The sequence below is a fragment of the Heloderma suspectum genome, chromosome 11, assembly GCF_057233095.1.
Source record: "Heloderma suspectum isolate Gila_16-S chromosome 11, 16-S_ref, whole genome shotgun sequence".
NCBI lineage: Eukaryota > Metazoa > Chordata > Lepidosauria > Squamata > Helodermatidae > Heloderma > Heloderma suspectum.
Window position 1 is genome coordinate 25617055 of NC_139468.1, and position 26506 is coordinate 25643560.

At 46.5% G+C, this 26506-nt stretch overlaps 1 protein-coding gene across 1 annotated transcript in view; it reads left to right on the top strand.

Moving 5' to 3' along the window:
- The first annotated feature begins 2633 nt into the window (after nucleotides 1-2633).
- Nucleotides 2634-26506, top strand: part of TMC3 (transmembrane channel like 3) — a 46266-nt gene continuing 22393 nt past the window's right edge. Inside the window, exons 1-10 of the mRNA XM_084816433.1 lie at nucleotides 2634-2719; nucleotides 5138-5281; nucleotides 8975-9050; nucleotides 13524-13605; nucleotides 18236-18342; nucleotides 18992-19090; nucleotides 22660-22802; nucleotides 23888-24035; nucleotides 25577-25620; nucleotides 26026-26173. Of these exons, the coding sequence (XP_084672559.1) occupies nucleotides 2637-2719; nucleotides 5138-5281; nucleotides 8975-9050; nucleotides 13524-13605; nucleotides 18236-18342; nucleotides 18992-19090; nucleotides 22660-22802; nucleotides 23888-24035; nucleotides 25577-25620; nucleotides 26026-26173 (1074 nt within the window). The 5' untranslated portion in view covers nucleotides 2634-2636. The remainder of the gene's footprint in view (nucleotides 2720-5137; nucleotides 5282-8974; nucleotides 9051-13523; nucleotides 13606-18235; nucleotides 18343-18991; nucleotides 19091-22659; nucleotides 22803-23887; nucleotides 24036-25576; nucleotides 25621-26025; nucleotides 26174-26506) is intronic.

A 26506-nucleotide genomic window follows, 5' to 3' on the forward strand; every position in this document is an offset into this window, starting at 1 on the left:
TTTCAGCTCACAATGATGCCATGGATGAGCTGTGATCGGGAACAAAAGCAAGCTGTACTCAGCAACAAATATAGTGGAGAGAACTTAATGTTCCATCTTGCCAGAGGAGGTGAATAAAGTGCCAAGAAAGACCCTGGGATCCTGATTTATGCAGCTGAAGCCACACGCCCGATAATGCATGGAGTAATTGTGGAGAGGAGGATCCTTGTTCTGGAAAGGAGCAAAATCTCATGTGTGTGTTAAATCTGCTTTGCAACCAAAGGGGTGGGTGGCAGTGGAGGCTGGCAGCTCCGATATCAGTGGAGCAGTGAATCCGCTCCGGGTTTCAGTCAGAACCAGTCAGAACTCTAGAGGAGCTCTCCAAGGTGCGAAGCAATTGCACCAGAACAAAGCACCTTGGATAGTTCTTTTAGAATTCTGACTGGGTCTGACTAAAACCCGGAGCGGATTCACTGCCCCACTGACATCGGAGCTGCCAGCCTCCACTGGTTGGCAGTCTCTATTTAACTGGTGAGTCCAGTTTAAAGAGAAAGAACCCTTAGGGAGCAGGGGCCTTGAAGTTGCCCATCAACAACTACTCCCTGGACAGCAGACTGGGGAGGCACCCAGGTCACCTGGTCACAGTCTTCCCCACCATGGTGAGATCTAATCTAATCTAATCTAATCTAAAATTCCTTCTAGACTGCCTTTAAGAGTGGGACCCTTTCAAGGCAGCGTACAAGATAAAAACCACATGAAGTGGATACAACTACACAACCCATAACAAGCATGTTTCAATAACACACGTAAAAGCAGGGGTTGCCCATGTAAATCAATACAAACTAAACTTACCAATACAAACCAATGGTCCAGATTGAAGGGAAGGCCAGTGAAAACAGGGAGTCTTCAGAGCTTTCCTGAGGACCTGCACAAAAGGGGGCCAGATGAACCCCTGATTCCAGAGATGTGGGGCCACCACTGAGAAGGCCCTCTCCTTTGTACTCACCAGCCCAACCGCTGTTGGTGGTGGACAGTTCAGAGGGGTGGATTGAGATGGATTGTATTTCCCTTAAAATTATAGACATTATTTCTAAATTTGCATCTGTATCTTTAAATTAGCACATGCAAATTCTTCGCAAAGCGGTGTCGTAGTTTGTCCTCTTTGGGGTGATGCATTTCCTCTTTTTTTTTGGCCATGTGAAAGTGGTTGCTCTACCACTGCCCATTGGCTGGCCTTCTCTCTCAGCCTAATCTGCACATTCACCCAGAGAGAGAGAGAGAGCACAGGACAAGGCAAGTGGAGGCTGCTGCTTGCACACAGAGGGCAGACAAACAGGCAGAGGCAGCAAGAAGGAGAAGCAGCAGCAGAGGCAGGAGGAGGCTGCCAGAATCAGCAGTGGGACCCCTGCAGGTGCGTGGGGCTTGCCAGATGTGTAATGATGCTGACCACTGATGCCAGCCCTTATTCCAGGGTACCCCAAACCACCAATGAGAGCCAGTGTTGGGTGTGACAGCCAGTACGGTGTAGTGGTTAGAGCAGGGATAGGCAACCTTCTAGAGGCGTGGGCACATTAGGCAAATTGTGAAACTGTCCTGGGCACCACCACAACATGGCTGCCATGGGAGGCATGGCAAAGGACAAGTAACCCAAATGACTGATTACAAGGCAGAGGTGGCATCTGAGCCCCAACGTACTACACAACTCCTTTGAACTCGCAGTTTTCAGCACCAACACAAACGTGTTGTTAATGTGTTATTATTTTTTGAAAAGTGGGAGGGGTAGGGCACCTTGGTGGGTCCCCAGAAAGGTAACTGGGGTACATTGGTGCCCCTGGGCATTGTCTTGCCTACGCCTGGGTTAGAGTGTTGGGCTGGGACTTGGGAGCTCTAGTCCCCACTCGGCCATAAGGCTCTTTGCATCAGTCATTGACTCCCAGTCTAACCTACCTCACAGGGTTGTGGTGAGTATAAAATAGAGAGGAGGAGGGCCATGTCTGCCACGTTGGGCTCCGCAGAGAAAAGGCACGATAGAAATGTAACAAATAAATAACAAATAAAATTGTTTCAAAAACAACTCGTGTAACATATAAAAATGATCGTAGTGTAATCTTTGCTTTTTAAAGCAGCGATCACAATCATTCCCGACTCAGGGCTGTTTATTTCTGGCGAGCAGGCAGTCTGTATTATTTGAGTTTATTTTTTTAATGCAGCTGATGAAGTTGTCTTTTCTCCTGCAGAACAGCCCATGCCTCTGTAAATATGTATGTCTTTATGGTGCTATGAGAGTTACTGTAACATACCAGCACAGCATCTCTCCTACAACTGATTCCTTTCTCTCACCCTGGACTTTGAACGAGGAGGAGATCAGCATCCACAGCATCTACTGCACTGCGCCTTTAAGAGTATGTATGTGTTAGCAGCTTTCTGGTCTTTCCCAGAGTTAGGAGTGCCAGATGCAGGCAAGGAGAGAAATGAGAGAGTCCACTCCAGCATCTGTCAGCTTCTGGTTCTGTCTTTGAAGTACCTGGGAACCAACTGCTTTTTCCTGGGATCCAACCACTGCTGCCTTTTTTAAAAAAACAAAAAGACCCTGCACACCTTCCAGTTTAAAACCTCCAGAAACTCCGAAAATGTCATCTGGAGGTGGTTCCTCTGCAATGAAAAATGCAAAGGCGTGCAAAAGGTCTAAAACTGTGAAGCGTCATGCGAGCATCTACACCTACCCGGAGCCACCCAATAGGTGAGAGATTGTCTTTCTGCTTAGTTTTGTCCTACAGGTAGGATAGAAGCACTTAGAGGGAACCAGATGCAAAGGAGGACTGCAGGGCATCTGTAAGTTTTCAGACTTGTGCAAAAGAGGGAATTTTGTCAGGTGCCACTTTTCTCATCCTTGTATGGCAAGCTTCACCTGCCAAAATTTCCCCGTTACAGGTACAAGAGCTCTGTCTGTCCTTGTTTGCTTCCGAACACCCTAGATTTAATTAATTTTATTTAGTTATTTATTTATTTTTCCTTCCTTCCTTCCTTCCTTCCTTCCTTCCTTCCTTCCCGTTCTCTCTCTTTCTTTCTCCCTCTCTCAAATACACCTATACTTTTTCATTTTCTTGAATTGTTTAATGTAAGCATGTATGTCCCTTCTTTCCATCGCTCAGACATCCAAGGCAGCAAACTGGTTTTTAAAAGATGAAAGGGGGGGGGGACTTGAATATTAAAATATTGAAATTATGAAGATAAAAAAATGGTCCTAATAAAGTACTTAATCAAGAGCCTGGTCTTTCATGAAATAATGAACAAGGAGCTGTGTTTGAGGATTTCTTTGGACATAATCATTTCTCCAGACTTCCAGTGCTTTAGTTAAAACCTAATGCAGTGGATTTATTATTTCTGATAAATTCCAGTTTTATTGCATTCATAATGAGGGAGGGATAGATGAAAGATATGAAAGATAGAAAGACTAACAACAGAGTGTTCAAAAATATATATTTAAGCTAAATGTTTTGGCTTCTGCCCTCATCAGTAGCTGTGCTGTTAAATGGATATCAGGAGTGGCACTTTGGAATGGCTGGACATGAAAGTCCCTTAGGAGAAAAAAAACCCAGAGGTATGAGTGGTATAATGCCTATGAATTGTCCTCCAGATTAAGGCCATTGGGACAAAGAGTTCTTAGTCTATAGATCCAGGAATTGTTCCTTTTCTCAATAATGTCCTTGTCTGTTGTTTGTTCAATTGGAAGCAACTGTAAATCTGAGACACTACGTGCAGTGCAGGTGAGTTGAAATGTCTTGCAACAGGCTACTCCAGTTTGGGGGTAAGAATCACAAATTTGTGGTTACAGAATCTTATTCTTAGGTCTATTCTAGTTTTCCCTACATATCACATACATCATCTTTTTTCCCATATATATATATATATAAAATTTGTTTGGCAGCTCATTTTATTAACATAGAAAAATATGATCTGCTGGATCTTACACACATTCATTCACAAATACCATTACAAAGATGAATATAAACACAATTCCATTGTCCATGTGATTTATGTTTCTAGATCCCACCTGCTAGATCCCTTGTTTGTTTGTTTGTTTGTTTAATTATAATGTGCAACTGAAAATAATGTTATATTAGCAATGCTTATAAATTTCAGTCACTTATTTAGCAACGTGCTTCCCTCAGTGACAGAGGCTCATGACATTACTGTTTTAAAACTAAGGCTGCAACTCTATGCATACCCACTTGAGAGAGTGCACCCCGAGGTGATAGCATTTTTGTTGCTCTATACCTCCCTGGGATCCATGGTGATGAAAGTGGAGTGCAGAGATTTGTCAGATTTTTTTTTTTTAACCTAGCCACTGAGTGTACTTTTATAAAGAAAAGCAAGATACACATTTTCTAAATAAATGCAATCTTCTTGGGGGTGGCTTTGCATACATAGATGGTCTGGATCTACAGCTGACTTGCCATGAAGGTCCGTTCTCTCTATTTTCAAATGATACAGTGGGAAATTGGGCAGGTAATGTCGCTGCTTTTTGATACTGTTCCCACTACTCTGCCTTATTAAAAGCAGCCTGGCACAGGGCAATTAAACATGAGAGATGTTTCTCTCCCTTCCACTCCCCTTCCCCCCCCCCCCCGGAATGGAAAAAAATGTCCTCTTGGAAATTTCCACATGGGAGTAAGTCACGTCAACTTCACTGAAACTTATTTCCAAGTAGATGTGCATGGGATTGCACTGTAAGGACGCAATCCTATGCATTTTTAGACAGACAAAAGTCCTATCACTCCCAGCATTCCCCAGCCAGCTATGCAGTGCAATCCTAAACATGCATAGGATTGTGCCCTAAGAGGGCATTCCTCTATTCCACACACACAAAAGCCAGTCACCTCTTTAACAGAGTTCAATAGAACTTACTACCAGGTTAGTGTTTACAGGATTGCAGCCTTACTGCCTGTGTGTTGGTCTGCCATGAAAAGCACAGAGACAGGGGCAGTAAGAAAAGGAGACAGAGTCACAGCAATGGAAATAGCAAAACCGCTTTTCTATATATGAAGGATTTTCAGGATTTATCTGCAGAGATGCAAATGTTGCTTTTGGCTGAAAAAAGTCCGATGACCACTCACCTTATGTGTGTTCTCCATGGGATACTGGCCGATGCATTTAGCATCTCTGATGGAGATAATGGGGAGGACAAGGTTGACAGCAACGACCCAGAGCAGATCTTCCAGAACATACAGTTCCAGAAGGAGATCATGGCCAACATCCGTTGCAGACCGTGGCCCATGAGGCAGAAACTCAGGGCACTAAGGTAATGGATGTTCTCCAGCATCATCCGTAGTTTCTGAAGCTTACACTCATGTGAGTTCTCTAGGAGTATGACTTGGAATTCTTTACGCTTGCCAAGAAAGAAAGCTAAGAAAGCTGGCTAGGAATGAACAGTAGTTCAGGGCTGGGAAGCCATTTTGATGCTTGGGGACACATTCCTTTACGGGCAAATCTCTTAGGGGTAGTGGGACCATATGACGCCTGTGTTGAAAGACCTGCACTGGCTGCCAAGGGGCTGTGCATGGACCTCCCGATCCATCTTGGAGGCCACTTCGAGGCTTCTGAGCCAGACCCAGTTTGTTTCAGGCTGATGGGTGGAGGGGACCTGCTTCAGCCTCTGGATCCAAAGTGGGATTTGGACATCCAAATCCCATTTTACCCCCACATGCCCCTGATGCACCGGCCAGCCCACAGCTCCTTACCTGGGCCCTCTGTATGTTTGCCAGCAGCCATCTTGTTATTCTGGAGGGGGGAGCCATTTTTTAAATGGCGACTCTCTGTATTTCATAGAATCATAGGGTTGGAAGAGGCCTACAAGGCCATCGAGTCCAACCCCCTGTTCAATGCAGGAAGCCTGATTCCCAGGCGGTCTCCCATCCAAGTACTAACCAGGACTGACTGCTTAGCTTCCGAGATCAGATGAGATCAGGCACATCCAGCCCTTTGCTCGACATCATAGAATCACAGGGTTGGAAGGGGCCTACAAGATCATCGAGTCCAACCCCCTGCTCAATGCAGGAAGCCTGATTCCCAAGCAGTCTCCCATCCAAGTACTAACCAGGGCTGACCCTACTTAGCTTCCAAGATCAGACAAGATCAGGCAAACCCAGCCTATATCCGGAAACAGATCCTGATTCAGATCTATTTCTGGAAATACAGGGAGCCGCCATCTTAAAAATGGCTCCCCCCTACCCCCAGAACAACAAAGACGGCTGATGGTATGCATCCAGGGGGCCCAGGTAAGGAGCTAGGGGCTGGGCAGTGGTGGCAGTGGTGGCGCAGCTGGTCTGCACTTCTGGATCATGCTGAAGTGCGCCAAAGTGCTTCATGGTGACCTGACCCACTTCGTGCCACTTTGTGCCCCGTCCACCTTGCCTCGTAGACAGCCGGAAGTGGCCCGCTTTGACTCAGAGCTCAGGCTTCAGGTTCAGACCAAAGCAGTGCACAGCCCTACTGCCAACTGCTTTCCGGGCTCAATTCAAGGTCTTGGTTTTATCGTTTAAGGCCCAATCCTAGGCATATTTAGACAGAAAAAAAATCCCTACAACTCCCAGGTTCTGTTTGCACAAGTGATTTTTTGTTTTGTTTTTTATAACTCTAATTGCCACGTGGGGGGGGAAGGGGCAAGGAGTGGAGTCTGCAGGCCCGATCCAAAGGCCACAGGTTCCCTACCCCTGAGTAGATCATCATCTGTAAACCAGCGATAAGCTAGAATGGTTTCTGCCACCCCAAATTGTGCAGTGCACAAAGACATTAACCTTTTTGCAGAGGGGTCATAACTGAGTGCAGGATATCTCTTTCAGGCCCATATTCAGGGGGGCTGGGGGGCTGCCCCCCTAAATTTTCTCTGCCCCCCTAATTTTATTTTACAAACAAATAATTAAAAACTGTTTACAATTTTGTCTTTTAAAAGTCTGCAAACCAGATGAATTGCCCCTACTTCCCTGCCCCCCCACTTTTAGGCTGGCTACAGACCTGCATGCTTTTCATACACCATGTCGTCAATTCAATCCAAGGCATTCCTGGTTCAATCCAAAGCTTCTCTGGTTCAAATGAACTTACATAGCCTGGTCTGAAAAAACTGTTGGTTGAGATTGTGGGGAGGTGCTGCCAATCACAGAAGATAATACTGAGCTAGATGGACCAATGAGCTGGCTGAGTATAAGACAGCTTTGTATGTACCCCAGAATGCCCTAGAATATCAGAGGAGGCTAGAATGTGCCTCCATGCCTGATCCAGTTGTACTCCAGTCTCTTCTGTGTCATTAGAAGGAACAGAAACACAATTAGTTGCCTCATACCAGCCTTTCCCAAGCAGGTGCCCCCCCTATATATTGGACTACAGCTCCCAGAATTCCTCCCAATTGTCCATGATGGCTGGGGCCAATGGGAGTGGAAGTCCAAGACATCTGGAGAGCACCTGGTGGGGCTACCTTATACCAAGTTGGACAATTGGTCCACCTTGCTGAGTATGGTTGGCCACTATGTGAATGGAATGCTGGACTAGATGATCCCTCAATCTGATCCAGCATGGCTCTTCTTATGTTCTTAGTATTGTCTACTCCAGCCTTCCCCGACCTGGTATCCGTTAGATGTTGTGGACGCCATCTCCCATAAGCCCCTGCCAGCATGGTCAATGGTCAGAAATGCTGGGAGATGAAGTCCCAAGACATCTGGAGGGTGCCATGTTGGGGGAGACAGGTCTACACTGACTGGCAGCAGCTCTCCAGGATTTCAGACAAGGGCATTTCCCAGCCCTACCTGGAGATGGCAGGGACTGAACCAGGGACCTTTGGCATGCAAAGCCAACTCTCTTCAGGTGCAGGGTTGGCCCAAGGCTTTTTGCTGCACAAAGCCAAGGATAAGATGGCATGTACGGAAGCTGATTGGGCAAGACATTGAATCTTATTTTGGCTTTGGTGATGGCACAGCATCTTCCTGAGGGCAGCAGGCTAGCTTAGGGGGCATAGGGCAGACTACATGGCCCAGGCAGGTCTGACCTCCAACACCTCATTGCCGCCTCCAGCATTTCATTTCATTTCTTATATTTCTATACTGCCCCATAGCCGAAGCTCTCTGGACAGTTCACAAAAATAAAAAACCATTAAAATACATTATATAAAATATAAAACCATTCATGTCATGACATAGAATGAATAGCACACACAACCACAATATATATCTAAAATAATTTAAAACTATCAGCCAGAGACTCCTTATTTGCTGCCAAATGCCAGAGAGAAGAGGGCAGTTTTAACTTGGCATCGAAAACGTGACAGTATTGGAACCAGGCGGGCCTTGTCAGGGAGATTATTCCACAAATAGGGAGCCACCACTGAGAAGGCCCTCTCCCTTGTTGCCATCCTCCGAGCCTCCCTTGGAGGAAGCTCCCAGAGGAGGGCCTTAGATGCAGAGTGTAGTTTATGGGTTGGTTCATGCTGGGAGAAGTGTTCTGTCCCAAGCCATGTAGGGCTTTATAGGTCAAAACCAGCACTTTGAATTGGGCTCAGAAGCACATAGGCAGCCAGTGCAAGAGGGCCAGAATCAGTCATTTGCCACCTGAGGTAGCTGCCTTACTCAGCCTAATAGTAGGGCCAGCCCTGTTCAGGTATCCCCAGATGGCAGCTTCAATTCAAAGACCATTATAAATGACTGAGAAGATGTAGTCTTGCCTTTGTACTGCAGCCACTTTTTCTCACGATGTCCTTTTACACATTTTGATCCCCCATTTCTCTTTTAAGGGGAAACATGAAGGGGATTCTGAATTGAAACAACACTCCCATTTGTTTTAAGTCATGAAGGGGGGGGGGAGGCCCACCGCAGGGCAGATCGCCTTTTCGCGGCTGTAATTCCGGCTCCTTGGCTAGTGTGCCGGATGCTATTGATGGGGGGGGGGGCAATGGCAGCAGTAATGAGATTTGGGTCACCCGAAACCGAGCTCTCCTCTTCCTTGGCAGACAAGCTAAAGAGATTGTGTTGAAGTATGAAGGTCGTCTGACGCGGACCAGGGGCTACCAGGCAGCCGGCGCAGAGGTTGGTCTGCTTTTTATTAAAAGCTCCAAAGCTCCCTATGCGTGGAAACGATCCAAGAATTTCCATTTGCAGAGAGAGAGAGAGATTTTCAGTATATCATTGCTGTCTAAATGGAGAAGGAGATGGCAACCGCCAGGTTGCCAACCAGTGTGAGCTACAGCTTTGGGGGCCCTTGGACAAGACACCCTCAATGGGCCCCCTCCCTCAGTGAGACTTCTTACCACCATTATTCTCTGTTGTTATTCCTCAACCTTTTTCTCCTCATTGCTCCCACTTGCTTGCTTGACAGGCAGAGAGCCAGGGAGCAAGGAGGCCGGGGCATCTCCTGCTCCTCCTTCTCACCACCACCGTTGTCTGGGCCAGAGTGAGAGGCAGGTGAACAAGCAGGTTGCCATGGAGGAGGAGCAAGCTCCTGTGATTGGGCCCCTGCTGAGGTGTGGGCCCTCGGCAGGTGCCCAACCATGCCTACCTTTGACACCGGCCCTGTTGCCAAAATATTTTTTTTTCTGCCAGGGCTTTATTTAACCCACCCAGAGACTGTTTGCTTTGGCAGACAAATGATAATAATAAATAATAACATTTGTGTCAGGCAGAACATATGAACATAAGAACATAAGGAGAGTCATGCTGGATCAAACCAAGGTCCATCTTGTCCAGCATGCTGTTCACACAGTGGCCAAACAGCTGTCGACCAGGAACCCACAAGCAGGGCATGAGCACAACAGTACCCTCCCATCCATGTTCCCCAGCAACTGGTGTACATAGACTCACTGCCTCTGGTACTGAAGGTGGCATATAGCCATCAAGAGTAGTAGCTATCAACAGCCTTTTCCTCCAGGAATTTCCTCCAGAAATTCAACAGGGGAAATGTTCCCAGTCGTATCAGATCAGATTTGTGTATTTGTTGATTGTTGTCAGGCCATCACCAAACAAACATTTAACAAAAGATACTAGATGTCAATACAAAGATAACATATTTACATACAATTACCACATAGCGTCTAATATTAAAATATGAGATTTCCAGCAGGTGGGACTATAATTGCTATCCATTTTATTTAGCTTGTTGGGAGTATTATAGCATTGCCCTGCTATTTATTTCTTTTACATTGCTGAGGCAGGGTCTTACGTTTGACCCCTGTGTGTAACTTAATGTCCTCTGCTATTACACATGCATTGCAGACCTTTCTCAGCCCCATAAGATGGGTTTTATGATTGAACCAGAAGCTCTGGCAAAGTCTATGCCATCTGTTAATTCTTTGTTTAATTAAAATACTTCCAATTTGCAGCAATACAGACTCTAAAGCACCATAAAATTAATTACTTTTGACCACTGGATTTATTATTCATGTATTAATGACAACTTGGCTTGAAAGAAATGGACTGTGTGGGTTGCATCCAATGGTGACTGTCTGTCAAGGGAATGCTATTGACCAACAGAACAAATTCCCCCTTCTCCTGGGCCCCCAAATATCTGCTCCTGAGGGTTGGAGGACCATCCAGAACAGATATTTGGGGGAGGTGTACTGTATGTAGGGAGCTGCAGGGGTAAGGATAGGAAGGGAAAGTTCCATTGAATTTATTTATTTATTTAATTGATTGATTGCTATATTATTTACCATTTTTTTTTAATTGTCTCTATTTCTCCCCGAAACTTCGGGGGGCCAAGTGCCAACGTATTCGGCCCCCTGAAGTAGTTTCGGGGAGAAATTCTCCGCACCCCCCGCCCGCCCCCCGGGATGGGACTTACCTTTCATGAATGTCCCTCCCGGCGGCGGGTCCTGGCGGCGGTTCGTCAGGTCTTCGACAGGGGCAGAGGCGGCAGCCGGTCTTTCGACCGGCTGCCACCGCCGCCGTTCCAATAAAAGTAAAAAAAAAAAAACCGCCCCCGTGATAGGCTACGTGATGATTAACGTAGCCTATCACGGCTAGATTTGCAAAGTCAGCCATGATAGGCTACGTAAATCGTCACGTAGCCTATCACGGGTGACTTTGAAAAAAAAAAAGCGTGTACGGCTAATGGCGGCCCCCATAGGGAGCCGCCATTCACGTTCCTTATTTGGTCACTGTAGTCTACGTAAAGATTACGTAGACTACGGCGAAAATAAGGGCAACACTATTTGCGTTGCCCTTATTTTCGCCGTAGTCTGCGTAAAGATTTACGTAGACTACAGCAACCAAATAAGGAACGCAAATGGCGGCTCCCTATGGGGGCCACCATTTGCGTATGCGCTTTTTTTTTTATGTCACCTGTGATAGGCTACGTGATGATTAACGTAGCCTATCATGGCTGACTTTGCAGATATAGCCGTGATAGGCTACGTAAATCGTCACATAGCCTATCACAGGGGCGTGGTTTTTTTTTAACTTCTTATTTCGCGGCCGGGCGAGGCGAGGCGCCTCCTCCCCGGCCTGAATTTCAGCCGGACGAGGCGGGAAGCCTCCCCCCTGGCCTGAATTTCGGCCGGGCGAGGAGGGAAGCCTCCCCCCCGGCCTGAACTTCGGGGCAAGCAGCGAAGCACCTCCCCCCCACCGCGAAGTAAGCTGCGAGACGAGGTAAGTGACTTTCATGCACCCCTAATTGGGATTGCTGTAAACCTCCATTCTCAGAGGCTTACAGCCATCCAACGCAGAACGGGAGGAGCGGCAAAGGCAATCTTTGTCTCTGTGCTCCTCTCATTCTGCATGTTAGCTAGATGGGCTTTCTTGCCCATCTAGCTGAGGTGTTGAGGAGGAGAAGGGAAGGAGGCTGGAGGATTCCTCCTAACCTGGCCTCTGAGGTTGCCTTTGTGAGCTTGGAGAGGCAGCTGGAATGGTCCTTTCCACTTTGGCTGTGAGGGGGAGGGGGTGGGGAGCTTGGACTCCCGGGTCTGAGGTCAGAGCACTGTCTCCAGCCTCAGATCCAGGAACCTGAACTATCCTATGCCCCCTCCGACTCTGTCTAGGGGCCACAGGATTGCTCTCTAAGCAGTGTACAAAAAATACATTGATGAACCAGAAGTCCATTGGGTGTCATTCTGTATGAGCAGGGGTGGGGAACCTTATTCTGCCCAAGGGCCAAATTCAATTTCAGAGCAGCTCTCAGGGGCCGCTTTCCAGTGGTGGGTGGGGCCAAAGGTAAAACAGAGCAGGGCCAACATGCCAGCATACTGTAGTTTAAAGCTCTAACTACCAGTAACTATACTTTAGGAGATGCCTTTGTACCTTTTAGAATGAGAAGAAAAAAGCATGCAAAAGCTGGAATACCATCCAATGATGGGCAGTCAGGGGGAAAGGGGCCATGGCAAGGGAAAGGGGTGCGTGGTCACCTGGGAAAGCCAGAGGGTCAGAATTGGCCCACCAGGACAGCCAGAATTGGCCAATGGGCCCAGGGTTCTCCACCCCTGCTGTATGAGGAAATTGCAACCAAAGAAGTCCGTTGCTTTGGGTCAACTGCAGAGCTGCATTGAATATGCATATCTCAGTTTAGGGATGTGCAAACCCACCCCCATCTGGGTTTTCTGGGCACCCACACAGCCCCTGCCCCCACTTGCTGGTCCCTGGACCGAGTTCAAACCCCTCCCACACTCAGCGAGCGGCCCACACTCACCCCGGCAGTCTCGTCGAGCTCCACGGTTGCCATTTTTTGAAAAATTAAATGGCAATTGCAAAAATGTGCATATTTGTGCATGAGCAAAAATGTCATGCATGTGCAAATATGCTCATTCGCAAAAAGCAAATTTTTGCATACGCAAAGATGTGCATTCACAAAATGTGTGTTTTCTCACATATGCAAAGGTGTGCATTTTTCATTTGCCATTGTAGTTTTCAAAAATGGGTCACTGAGGAGTTCGACGAGGCTGCCTGGGTGAGAGCGGGCTGCTTGCTGAGCATGGTCAGGGGGCAAGCAGGGGCAGGGACTCGGCAAGCAGGTCTCAGGGTGGAGGCAGGGGGAAGTTCCCACCACATTCCAGGATGGAATTGGGTGCCTACGCCATTCCTAATCTCAATATCATTGCTTTTCCAATGTGCCTAACCCACAACTCAATAAAAAAGAAATCCAACTGAATCCTATTTAACTTTATGAAGCTCAGTGGAATGAGTCCCTGATCTGCAATCGTCTGCATACTGAATCATCCCCATGGCATATATTGTTCTAAGTACACCTACCCATTTGTTGCTTCCTGCTAAACAGATTTGTCTTGCTTTATATGTGCATATATTAACGTTTTATTGACTTCTATAATACATTACATCAAGAGAATGCCAAATGAAACCTTCACATGCAAAAATGATATGATATATTATTCATTAAAGAATAAGCATATTTATAATTAATATAATGCTGAATTAGAGGAGAAAAACAGATTCTCAGTGATGTAGTTCATAACCCAACCAAAAAGGAGGCAGTTAAGAGCTAAGAATGATCCCTTCTCTTGGTTTCACATAGTACTTCTTTTAAAAAACAAAACAAATGTGTGTGTTCTTTCCTAGCTGTGGCGAAAATTTGTTCGGCTTGCATATAACTTTATGGTCATCTTTATTCCTTGGGAAATGAGAATCAAGAAAATAGAAAGTAAGTATGGAAATCCCAAAGAACTAAAATGTAGCCCCTAATGGCTGAGGTGGCCTGGGAGAGCCAGGGCCTGCAGGAGAAGCCACCACCACCACCACTGGGGAAGAGGCGTGCTTGCTGCTGCTGGGCCTGCTGCCGCCGCCACCGCCACCGCCACCGCCACCAGGCCTTCCCTGTGGACTCCTGCCTGGCATTTTTAAGGGGATATTAATTGTTTTGTTTGTTTTATTTTGTTGGGGGGGATTTTGTTGTGTTTTTAGGGGTGGGTAGCCTGCCTGATAGGCGGGAGCGAGGGGGCATGTGTCCACCTGATGGAGGCAGTGGGGGGAGTGTTGGGGGCCAGAACATACCGAGGCTGGGTGGCAGGCGCTGGCGGAGCGCTACGGGCAGGCCATGCCAGGTAAGGGAACAAGGGAGAGATGTGTAGTATCTGTCCCCTGCTCCGGGCCTGTCCAGAGCCAAAGGATGGCTGGGGGAGGCATGACCCCATCTTCTGGCCTTCGTTTGCTGCTCTGCAATGCCAGGTCTGTTACCCAGAAAACCTCCCTCATCCATGACATGATCCTGGATGAGGGTGCAGACCTGGCATGTATTACGGAGACCTGGCTGGCCGAGGCTGCTGCTCCAACCCTTGCAGCCATGTGTCCAGCCAGATTTTCGTATGCACAGCAGCCGAGGGCTGGGGATCGGGGAGGGGGAGTGGCTGTTATCTACCGAGAGTCCTTGGTCTTCACCAGACCCCCTCTCCGGGAGACCCAGGTTGCTGAGTGCATGTACTGGAGGTTGGGCCCGAAGGGCAGTCTGGGGATTCTGCTTGTGTACCGTCCACCCCGCTGCACGACTGACTCCCTGGCCGAGGTGCTTGAGGTGGTCTCTGATGTGCGTGTACAGTCCCCTAACTTACTGGTGTTGGGGGACTTCAACGTACATTCGGAGGCCATCCTCACAGGAGCACCTCGGGACTTCATGGAGACCATGGCCTCCTGGGAGCTGCACCATATTCTAACTGGGCCCACCCATGTAGACGGTCATGCACTAGACCTTGTGTTTGTTTCTGGAGAAGCGGGGAGTGATCTGGAAGTCGGGGGTATATCCACCACCCCCTTGTCATGGTCAGATCACTATCTGGTGATGTTGGACTTCTCGGTTCCACAACCCCTCCGCAGGGGTGGAGGACCCATTAAAATGGTCCGCCCCAGGCGTCTTATGGATCCAAATGGATTCCTGAATGCACTTGGGGATTCTCTGGGGCATGCCAACGGCCACTCGGTCGAGACCCTGGTGGGTGGCTGGAATGCCGCAATCACTGGGGCATTAGATCGGGTGGCTCCGAAACGCCCTCTCCCCCTGAACAGGGCTCGGACTGCACCATGGTTCAATCTGCGGTTACGAGCTCTGAAACAGGAGGTGAGACAGCTAGAGCGCCAGTGGCGGAAGTCTCGCTCCAAAGACGATCAGACACGGGCTAGAGCTGTATCTTCAGCCTATCATGTGGCGGTGAAGGCAGCAAAAAAGGAATATTATGCTGCCTCCATCGCGCCTGCAGAGTGCTGTCCCAGGAGGCTGTTCCAAGTGGTCCGGAGCCTGGTCGGTCCTGTGGCTCCGGAACCACTGGAGCATTCTAAGGCCTCCTGTGAGGCTTTGGCAAGGCACTTTGCAGATAAAATTGATCAGATTAGGTGTGTTACTCTGCACACTGTGGATACAGTTAGTGAGCAAGAGGCGGCCTGTGGCAAACCGGTTTTGTGGGATCGGTTCCAGCTTCTTCCTTCTGATGGAGTGGACAAGGTGCTTTCATCTGTAAGGCCGACCACCTGCTTACTTGATCCTTGCCCATCTTGGCTCATTATGAGCTGCAGAGAGAGACTGGGTGAAGGGATCAAGGCGGTGGTGAACGCCTCCCTTGAGAAGGGAGTGATGCCATCAGCCCTCAAGGAGGCAGTGATAAGACCGCTCTTAAAGAAGCCCTCCTTGGATCCTCAAGTTCTGAACAACTTTCTCCCAGTCTCAAATCTGCCATTTTTGGGCAAGGTGATTGAGCGGGTGGTGGCGGTGCAGTTGAAGGCACACTTGGAAGAAACTGATTATCTAGACCCATTTCAGTCGGGCTTCAGGCCTGGGCATGGGACAGAAACGGCCTTGGTCGCCTTGGTGGATGATATGAGGAGGGCTCTGGATAGGGGTGAATGCTCCTTCCTTGTTCTCCTCGACCTCTCAGCGGCTTTTGATACCGTTGACCATGGTATCCTCCTGGACCGCCTGGAGGGGTTGGGCATTGGAGACACTGTATTGCAGTGGTTCCGGTCCTTCCTCTCCGGCAGGTACCAGAGGGTAGCACTGGGAGAGGAGGTTTCGGACCCGTGGCCACTTACTTGTGGGGTGCCACAGGGTTCCATCCTCTCCCCGATGCTATTTAACATCTATGTGAAGCCGCTGGGGGCTATCATCAGGAGGTTTGGGGTGCAGTGTCATCAATATGCGGATGACACGCAGCTCTACCTCTCGTTCAAATCTTCACCAAGGTTGGCCGTAGAATCCCTGTCCAAATGTCTGGAGACAGTGAGTGGCTGGATGGGGAGGAATAAGCTGAAGCTGAACCATGACAAGACCGAGGTACTTTTGGTGGGAGACAAGAGGAGGCTGGGGGATGTTGACCTGGTGTTGAATGGGGTACGGCTACCCTTGAAAGACCAGGTCTGCAGCCTGGGGGTCATTTTGGACTCCCAGCTGTCCATGGAGGCTCAGGTGTCAGCTGTGAGCCGGACAGCGCTGTATCAACTCCATCTGATACGGCGGCTGCGCCCCTTCCTTCCTGACCATCTGCTCCCATCAGTAGTACATGCCCTGGTCTCCTCTCGTTTAGACTACTGTAATGCGCTCTACGTGGGGTTACCCTTGAAGACGGTTCGGAAGCTGCAGCTGGTACAGAACGCGGCGGCTCGCCTGATTAAAGGCAGCCGCCGGCGAGATCACATCACTCCAGTGCTGAAGGAGTTGCACTGGTTACCAGTTGTTTTCTGGGCCAAATTCAAGGTGTTGGTTTTGACCTTTAAAACCCTATATGGTTCCGGCCCAGCCTATCTTAAGGAGCGCCTCCAGCAACACCAGACAGGCTGCTTAACAAGATCAGCCTCGGATGGCCTTCTCTCTGTCCTATCAGCCAGGACAGCTAGACTGGTGGGGACGAGGGAGAGGGCCTTTTCTGTGGTGGCCCCCACTCTGTGGAACTCCCTCCCTAGGGAACTCCGTCATGCCCCCTCTTTAATGAGCTTCCGTCGTGCATTAAAAATGTGGTTGTTCAGGCAAGCATTTGGGGTGGGTTAGGGTATTTTAAAAAAAAAATTATGGTAGAATTTTATTGTTTTAAATTGTTTTATGGTGTGTTGTACATTGCCCAGAGTGGCTGGGTGACCAGCCAGATGGGCGATTAATAAATTTAATAAATAATAATAATAATAATAAATAATGGCAAGGTGCTGGAAACAAGGGATGTTTTTGGACTAACCAAAGTGCAGTTTTTTTAAACAGCAACCTCTTGTCACTTTTTGTGCCTGAGTTTAAGAAATCCAACATGCCATCATTCTGGGGCTATGATCCTAAGCACATTTTTTTCAGAGTAAATTCTATTGTTGATGATGATGATGATATTTCAATTTATGAGTCATCCTATTGCCCTTGAGGTGATGTACCTAATAAAAGCCAAACCAGTAAAACCAATAATACAGCACATTGAAAAGTATTATTTTAAAGGCAGAAACAAAACTTCAGCATTAAAAAGAGATAAATAACAGAGCAGCTCAAGAACAAAATACTGCAGCAGAGGTCACTGGGTTTGCTACCAGGTATAAATGCTCAAGAGGGATATAGCAACCCCATGATGGAATCGTATTCAGGTCTAAGATAACCCACAATGTAATGTTATCATCTCCTACTTCCTACTACACTTCCTGGTATTTTTCTCTTCCATTCCCTGCTACAGTCAAATACCAAAACCAAAAATAAACAAAAATAAATAACTAAACTCCCTAACTCAGAGCATAGTTAAATTATGGAATTCACTACCACAGGATGTAGTGATGACCACCAATTTGGATGGCTCTAAAAGGGGGTTAGACAAATTCCTGGAGGAGAAGGCCATCAGTGGTTACTAGTCCTGATGATGGCTCTGTGCTACCTCCAGTTCCAGAGGCAGTGAGTCTATGTAAACCAGATTCTGGGGAACATGGGTGGGAGGGTGCTGTTGCTCCCATGCCCTGTTTGTGGGTTCCTGGTCGACAGCAGTTTGGCCACTGTGTGAACAGAATGCTGGACTAGATGGACCCTTGGTCTGATCCAGCAGGGCTCTTCTTAGGTTTTTATGTTCTTAACTCACACACCATGAATTGAAACTTGCATTTGCCAGTTAATTAGCTAACAGTACAAGCCTAAACATGTCTACTTAGATGTACATCCCATTGCGTTCAATGTGGTGTGCGCCCAGGTAAATGGGCATAGGATTGCAGCTTAACACTAATTAAAGGCTGAACTCTACAAATGCTGGTGTATATCTGAGTAAAACATTTACTTTGACATTTAGTTTAACAGGTCATTTTTCTTTTCTTTTTCTTTCTTTCTTGTTTTGCGGTTTCAGGTCACTTTGGCTCTGGGGTCGCCTCCTATTTTATTTTTTTGAGATGGCTCTTCGGAATCAATATTGTTCTCACCATCATGACGGGAGCATTTGTTGTTTTACCAGAGGTGAGCAATGTTGTGTAACATTTCCAAAAAACCCACCAGTACCCATGCTTTATGCAGTAACATCAGTATTGGTTTATGTCTGCCTAAATTTTACTAGGGGTGGGGAAGAGGAAGTGGGGGGAGCGAGGGAGAGAAAGGTATTGGGACAACTTGAGTGTCACATCAAGTTTGTTTGCTTGTTTACTACATTTTTAACCTGCCTTTCCTCAAAGGAGGTCAAGGTGGCGTACATGTTTCTCTCCCCCCACATACATGTCATCATCACAACAACCCTGTGAGGTAGGTTAGCCTGAGAGATAGTGACTGGCCTGAGGTTACCCCTGTGAGTTCAGGGCTGTGTGGGGATTTGAACCTGGATCTCCCTGGTCCTAGTCTGACACTATAACCCAGCATTCCCCAACCTGGTGCCCTCCAGATGTTGTGAACCACAACTCCCAGCATTCCTGATAATGGGCCATGCTGGCTGAGGCAGATGGGAATTGAAGCCAAAAACATCTGGAGGGCACCAAGTTGGGAAAGGCTACTCTGATGATTACACCATGCTAGCTCTCTATTAGTAGCGCCCTAGCACAGAGAGAGAGAGAGAGAGAGAGAGAGAGAGAGAGAGAGAGAGCTCTTTTCTACATCTTTTTCCTTTGCTTGGTTGCAGATCCTGGCTGGAGAGCCGTTTGGAAGTACCCCCAGCAAACGCATCCCAACTGACCAACTTAACTCTGCACAGGACCTGGATACTATCTGGTCTTTGGGGGTAAGGCGAAAAACCTTTATTATATTTGTTGTTGTTCAGTCGTTCAGTCGTGTCCGACTCTTCGTGACCCCATGGACCATAGCACGCCAGGCCTTCCTGTCCTGCGCTCTCTCCCGGAGCGTGCTCAAGTTCATATTCATTGCATCCGTGATGCTATCTAGCCATCTCATCCTCTGCCGTCCCCTTCTCCTTTGGCCTTCAGTCTTTCCCAGCATCAGGGTCTTTTCCAGGGAGTTTTCTCTTCGCATTAGGTGGCCAAAATATTGGAGCTTCAGCTTCATTATCTGTCCTTCCAATGAGCACTCAGGGTTGATTTCCTTTAGGATGGACTGATTTGACCTCCTTGCAGTCCAGGGGACTCGTAAGAGTCTTCTCCAGCACCACAGTTCGAAAGCATCAATTCTTCGGAGCTCAGCCTTCCTTATAGTCCAGCTCTCACAGCCATACATTACTACTGGGAAAACCATAGCTTTGATGAGACGGACCTTTGTCGGCAAGGTGATGTCTCTGCTTCTTACTATGCTGTCTAGGTTGGCCATAGCTTTCCTCCCAAGGAGCAAGCGTCTTTTAATTTCATGGCTACAGTCACCGTCTGCGGTGATCTTGGAGCCCAAGAAAGTAAAATCTGTCACTGCTTCCATTTCTTCCCCTTCTATATGCCAGGAAGTGATGGGGCCAGATGCCATGATCTTCGTTTTTTTAATGTTGAGTTTCAAACCAGCTTTTGCACTCTCCTCTTTCACCCTCAACAAGAGGCTCTTTAGATCCTCTTCGTTTTCTGCCATTAGGGTGGTATCGTCTGCATATCGGAGGTTGTTGATAATTCTCCCGGCAATCTTAATTCCGACCTCTGATTCATCCAACCCGGCATTTCTCATGATGTACTCTGCATATAAGTTAAATAAGCAGGGTGACAATATGCAGCCTTGTCGTACTCCTTTCCCAATTTTGAACCAATCGGTTGTTCCATGTCTGGTTCTTACTGTTGCTTCTTGACCCTCATACAGGTTTCTCAGGAGACAGGTAAGGTGGTCTGGTACTCCCATCACTTTAAGAATTTGCCACAGTTTGTTGTGATCCACACAATCAAAGGCTTTAGCGTAGTCAATGAAGCAGAAATAGACGTTTTTCTGGAATTCTCTTGCTTTCTCCATGATGCAGCGAATGTTGGCGATTTGATCTCTAGTTCCTCTGCCTCTTCTAAACCCAGTTTGTACTTCCGGTAGTTCTTGGTTCGCATACTGCTGAAGCCTAGCTTGTAGGACTTTGAGCATCACCTTGCTGGCATGTGAAATGAGCGCAATTGTGCGGTAGTTTGAACACTCTTTGGCGTTGCCCTTCTTTGGAATTGGAATGTAAACTTACCTTTTCCACTCTTGTGGCCACTGTTGAGTGTTCCAGATTTGTTGGCATATTGAATGCAGCACTTTAACGGCATCATCTTTTAGGATTTTAAATAGCTCAGCTGGAAGACTGTCATCTCCGCTAGCTTTGTTGTTACTAATGCTTCCTAAGGCCCACTTGACTTCACTCTCGAGGATGTCCGGCTCAAGTTCAGTGACCGCACTATCATGGCTATCAGGGACATTCAGATCTTTCCTGTATAGTTCTTCTGTGTATTCTTGCCACCTCTTCTTAATCTCATCTGCTTCTGTTAGGTCCCTGCCTTCTTTGTCCTTTATCATGCCCGTCTTTGCACAAAACGTTCCCTTGAGATCTCTGATTTTCTTGAAGAGATCTCTAGTCTTTCCCATTCTGTTGTTTTCCTCGATTTCTTTGCATTGTTCATTTAAGAAGGCCTTCTTGTCTCTCCTTGCTATTCTCTGGAACTCTGCATTCAGTTGGGTATATCTTCCCCTTTCTCCCTTGCTTTTCGCTTCCCTTCTTTCCTCAGCTACTTGTAAAGCCTCATCAGACAGCCACTTTGCTTTCTTGCATTTCTTTTTCTTTGGGATGGATTTCGTTGCTGCCTCCTGAACAATGTTACGGACCTCCGTCCATAGTTCCTCAGGCACTCTGTCTATCAGGTCTAATCCCTGAAATCTATTCCTCACCTCCACTGTATATTCATCAGGGATATGATTTAGGTCATACCTGAACGGTTTAGTGGTTTTCCTGACGTTCTTCAATTTAAGCCGAAATTTTGCAAGAAGCAGCTCATGATCTGAGCCACAGTCAGCTCCAGGTCTTGTTTTTACTGACTGTATGGAGCTTCTCCATCTTTGGCTGCAAAGGACATAATCAATCTGATTTCGATATTGACCATCTGGTGACGTCCATGTGTAGAGTCGCCTCTTGTGCTGTTGGAAAAGAGTGTTTGCTATGATCAGCATGTTCTCTTGGCAAAACTCTATTAGCTTTTGTCCTGCTTCATTTTGTACACCAAGGCCATGCCTGCCTGTTATCCCGGTGATTTCTTGACTTCCTGCTTTAGCATTCCAATCCCCTATGATGAAGAGGACATCTTTTTTTAGTGTTAGTTCTAGAAGGTGTTGTAGGTCTTCATAGAACCGATCAACCTCAGCTTCTTCGGCCTCAGTGGTTGGGGCATAGACTTGAATTACTGTGATGTTGAATGGTTTGCCTTGGATTCGTACTGAGATCATTCTATCATTTTTAAGATTGTACCCCAGTACTGCTTTTCCCACCCTTTTGTTGACTATGAGTGCTACTCCATTTCTTCTAAGGGATTCTTGCCCACAATAGTAGATATGATGGTCACCTGAATTAAATTCGCCCATGCCTGTCCATTTTAGTTCGCTGATTCCCAAGATGTCGATGTTCAATCTTGCCATCTCATGTTTGACCACCTCCAGCTTACCTTGATTTATTGATCTGACATTCCAGGTTCCTAAACAATATTGTTCTTTACAGCATCGGATTTTCTTTTCACCACCAGACACATCCACAGCTGAGTGTCCTTTCGGCTTTGGCCCAGCCGCTTCACTCTTTCTGGCGCTACTTGGAAATACCCTCTGCTCTTCCCCAGTAGCATATTGGACACCTTCCAACCTGAGGGGCTCATCTTCCGGCGTCATCTCTTTTAGCCTTGTGATACGTTCCATGGGGTTTTCTTGGCAAGAATACTGGAGTGGGTTGCCATTTCCTTCTCCAGTGGACCACATTTTGTCAGAACTCTCTGCCATGACCTGTCCGTCTTGGGTGGCCCTGCACGGCATAGCTTATGGCTTCACTGAGTTACGCAAGCCCCTTCGCCACAACAAGGCAGTAATCCATGAAGGGGATTTATAATTTATTATATTAATGACATATTAATGTTTGATTGTTTCAGTTGATAGACTGAAAGCATGACTGACTAGCCATTTGCAAAACCCTACCAGATGTTAGTGCTTCTGTTATGTATTTCTTTGTTTTTTTACTTATTGATTGATTGATTGATTGATTTAATTAAAACATTTTTACCTGCTCCTCAGCCGAAATGGCCAGCCGGAAATCGTTCAGGGGTGGGTGAATCATGATGGATCCGATCTTTCAGCAGGACTAATGAAATGGTCATGCTTCTGGATCCCTTCTGTTGACTGTTTTTGTTTCTGTTTCTGTTTCTGTAGGGTTACCTCCAGTATTCGGTTTTATTCTATGGCTACTATGGCCAGGCTAGGAAGATTGGGACAGCTGGCTATCGACTGCCCCTTGCATACTTCCTTGTTGGAATGGCAGTCTTCGCATACAGTTTCATCATCCTCTTAAAGAAGTAATGCAGATTTTTTTGTCTACAGTCACCCAAAATGGAATGGGGTGGTTTCTCTCCTGATTACATTGCTTCATGTGGGGGTCAGTAAGCTGGCTAGGAAAGAAAGTGAATAAAAAAGAAAATATAGTAAGTCAGGTATTGTGTGTGTGTGTGTGTGTGTGTTTTATGAACAGAGCGTATAAAATCAGTGATGGTAAATAAATGTTTAGGAACAGGATTCCTAATGGTGAGAGATTCTAGACAGATAGGATGATTTATCAAGAGTAGTTTACATGTCAGTCATTTAGGCTGAAATCCTATATACATACTTACCTGCTGGGAGTAAGCCCCATTGAATTCAATGGACCTTACTTCTGAGTAGACACACATAATACTGCACTCTGTAGTGTAGCACTCTGGTCCCCGCTTGGTTCCAGGAGCTGTGAACTGGGTAAATTCTGGTTAAAAATGTACTGAATTGAATTTGTCATTAAGGATGTACAGATTATGTAAAATTTGTTCTGTCTGCATTTTGCAGATTGTTAGGTGCCTTTCGTTCTGTCATCTGCTCATTGGTGGAATTGGATTTTCCCCCAATTTCCCGCATTTGTGCAAATTCACACTTGCAAAAATGTGCAAATCTCCCAAAATGGCAAATCCCCCCCCCCCAATGTGCATGTTCATGCTTTCACCTATAGGGGAAATGTGCATTTTCAGCCAATGTTTTGTTTTGTTTAAAATGTATTTTTCTACCATTAAATTTGCAAAACATTCCCAAAAATAAAGCACAGTCTGTGAGTCTACAGAATCCGCGTGGCTCAGGAAAAGTCAGTCTGCTGTGGAATCCACAGGCTGGATTCATAGAAATCCAAACATGGTTGATTCCACTGCGGACTCCTCTGACATCCCAATTTCTTATACATTCCTATTATCAACCTGTATCCGTTTAAATACAATGCTTTTGACTGGAGCCAGTTCTCCCATTCATCTGTAAGCGAATCAAGCACAGGGTACTAATCCTGTGAGGAGCGATCAAGTGCATGTGCGAACCAGCCCTTGGGGCAACGGACTCACTGTTATGGGTCATCTTCGTGGTTCTATTCTAGGATGGCCAAAAATTCTAGATTGAGCCTGGCGAGCGCCTCTGATGAAAATTATACGTTCTGCTGGCGTGTGTTCTGTGCCTGGGATTATCTCATTGGCAATCCAGAGGCTGCGGAGAGCAAATCGGCTGCCATAGTTAACAGCATCAGGGTAAGCAACTCATTGCTTTAGCCCAAAGAAACGTCTGCCTATGACAGGGGTGTCGAACTTCAGGCACACAGGAAAATTAGGCCCAGCTGGATCCTTCACCCAGCTGGCCAGAGTTCTCCCGATGGCCATGCCCCTTTCTCCCAACCGCCAATTGTTTCGTTTCCTAGCTTTTGTGCATTCCCTGCCCCCCATTCTAAGAGGTCGAAATGCCTCTCATAAGGCTTAGTTGCTGCTGGCAGCAAGAGCTTTAAGCCAAACTATGTGGATATGTTTGGCCTGGCCCCTTTTGCCTGTGGCAGGCTCCACCCACCACTGGAATGTGAGCCCTGAGAGCTTCTCCGAAATTGAATGGAGCCCTTGGGCTGAAAGAGATTCAACACCCTGGCCTAGGATATTGTGTTTGGGATAGGGATGTATACACTGTGTAAACTCCGTTCCATCTGGGTTTTGCGGATGGTCAGGTGCCTTTCATTCCATCATCCATGCATTGACAGAATCAGATTTTTTTTATTCCTGAAAGCAAATTTGCAATTGCGCAAATTTGCACGCACAAAAATGTGCAAATCCCCCTCCCAAATACGTGTTTTCACACTTTAGCCTATGGGGAAATGCTCATTTTTGGAAGGTTTTTTTTTATTTTGGATTTTTTTCTATGAGAAAATTTGTAGAAAATTTGGGGAAGTTAGAAAAATGGTCCACAAGTACGCAGAATCCGCACAACAGGGGGAAAGCTACTTTGCTGCAGAATCCATGGGTTGGATTCATTAAAATCCAAACTCATTTGGTTCCACTGCGGATTTCTCTGACATCCTAATTTGGGGTAAATATGTTATGGTTACTCATGTTTACAAATATTTTACAAATATTTTACAAATATTTGTACAAATGACAAATAAATACATTACAAATAAATACATTACAAATATTTTTAAAAAATACTTTACAAATATGTATTATGTTACTGATACCCATTTTAGGGGGGGCATTGCAATTGCACCCCACATTTCATTTAACACCTCCTGCTCCTTCCCTCTTCATCAGACTATCAGCACTTTGAACGCACCTTCAAAGAACTATCAGGAATTATATCTAACCATATCATGATCAGGAGTTATGTAACCATATACACTGGATAATCACAATTTATTTTTTGACTGCTATGATGTACATTTAGGGTGTAATCCTATCCATGTTCAATATGCTGGCATTTTTGGCCCCACCGCTTTTGCGTTGGACTCGCCCACCACTGGAATGCAGCCCCTAAGAGCTTCCTGGCCCTCGGGGTGAAAGTGGTTCTGCACCCATTATAGAGGGATGTCTAGCAAATAGCCATGGAATCCTGTATGTGTCTACTTGGAAGAAAGTCCCATTGAGTTCATTTGGACTTACTCCCAGGTAAGTGAGTATGGGATTGTAGCCTAACAATGCTCTCCTACACATACCTACCTGGACATAAGCTCTATTGAATTCAGTGAGACTTTCTTTTGAGTTGATATGTATAGGCTTGCATCACATGTGATTATGTCTGTGTTTCTTTCAAGGAAGCCATACTGGAAGAACAGGAAAAGAAGAAAAGCACAAATCTGTATGTATGCATATAATTTTCCAACCTGTGGTGTACTGTTGCAATACGATACAATACAATACGAGTAACTATCTGTCTTTTCAAATGATTTTTTAAGTGACCTGGACTTTTAGTATTCAAAGTATTTAGTATGTAGAGGGTTGGTCTGAGACTCGGGAGATCTGGGTTCAAGTTTCCACTTGGCCATGAAGCTCACTGGGTAACTGTGGGGCATTCACTGACTCTCAGCCTGACCTACCTCACAGGGTTGTTATGAGGATAAAATTGAGAGGAGGGGGACCATGTAACCCACCTTGGGCTCCTTGCAAGTTGAAAGAAATTGGGATATAAATGTGATAATAAATAAGTAAAATAAATAAATGTGAATCCTTTGTTATATTTCCTGTGTGCTACTCTTGTATTCAGCGGAGTGACGATAAGCTTAAGGATCATTGCCAACATCCTTGTGCTCCTTTCACTCGCCGGAAGCATTTACATCATTTACTTTGTGGTGGATCGATCCCAGAAGTTAGAGCAGACAAAGAAGGAGCTGACCCTCTGGGAAAAGAATGAGGTAAGAGCACCTTGGTATGGCTTCGGTTTCCTTCTGCAAGATGGGAATAATAATAACAAGAACTGACAAGGCCAGCCCAATATATTTTGCTGCCTGAGGCAAAGAACAAGATGGTGCCACCTTCCCATTCCATGTACAAAAGCCAACTGGACTGGCAGCTGGAACCTTCTTCAACCCTGATGATGGGGCAGGGTCCTCCACTGAACCTGAGGATGGCAGGCTAGCTTAGGAGGCACTGGGCAAGCCTCATGGAAGCCATCTCTCCCCTCCAACACCTTGCTACCACCTCCCAGCAGCACCTGCACCTGAGGTGACAGCCTCACTTTGCCTAAT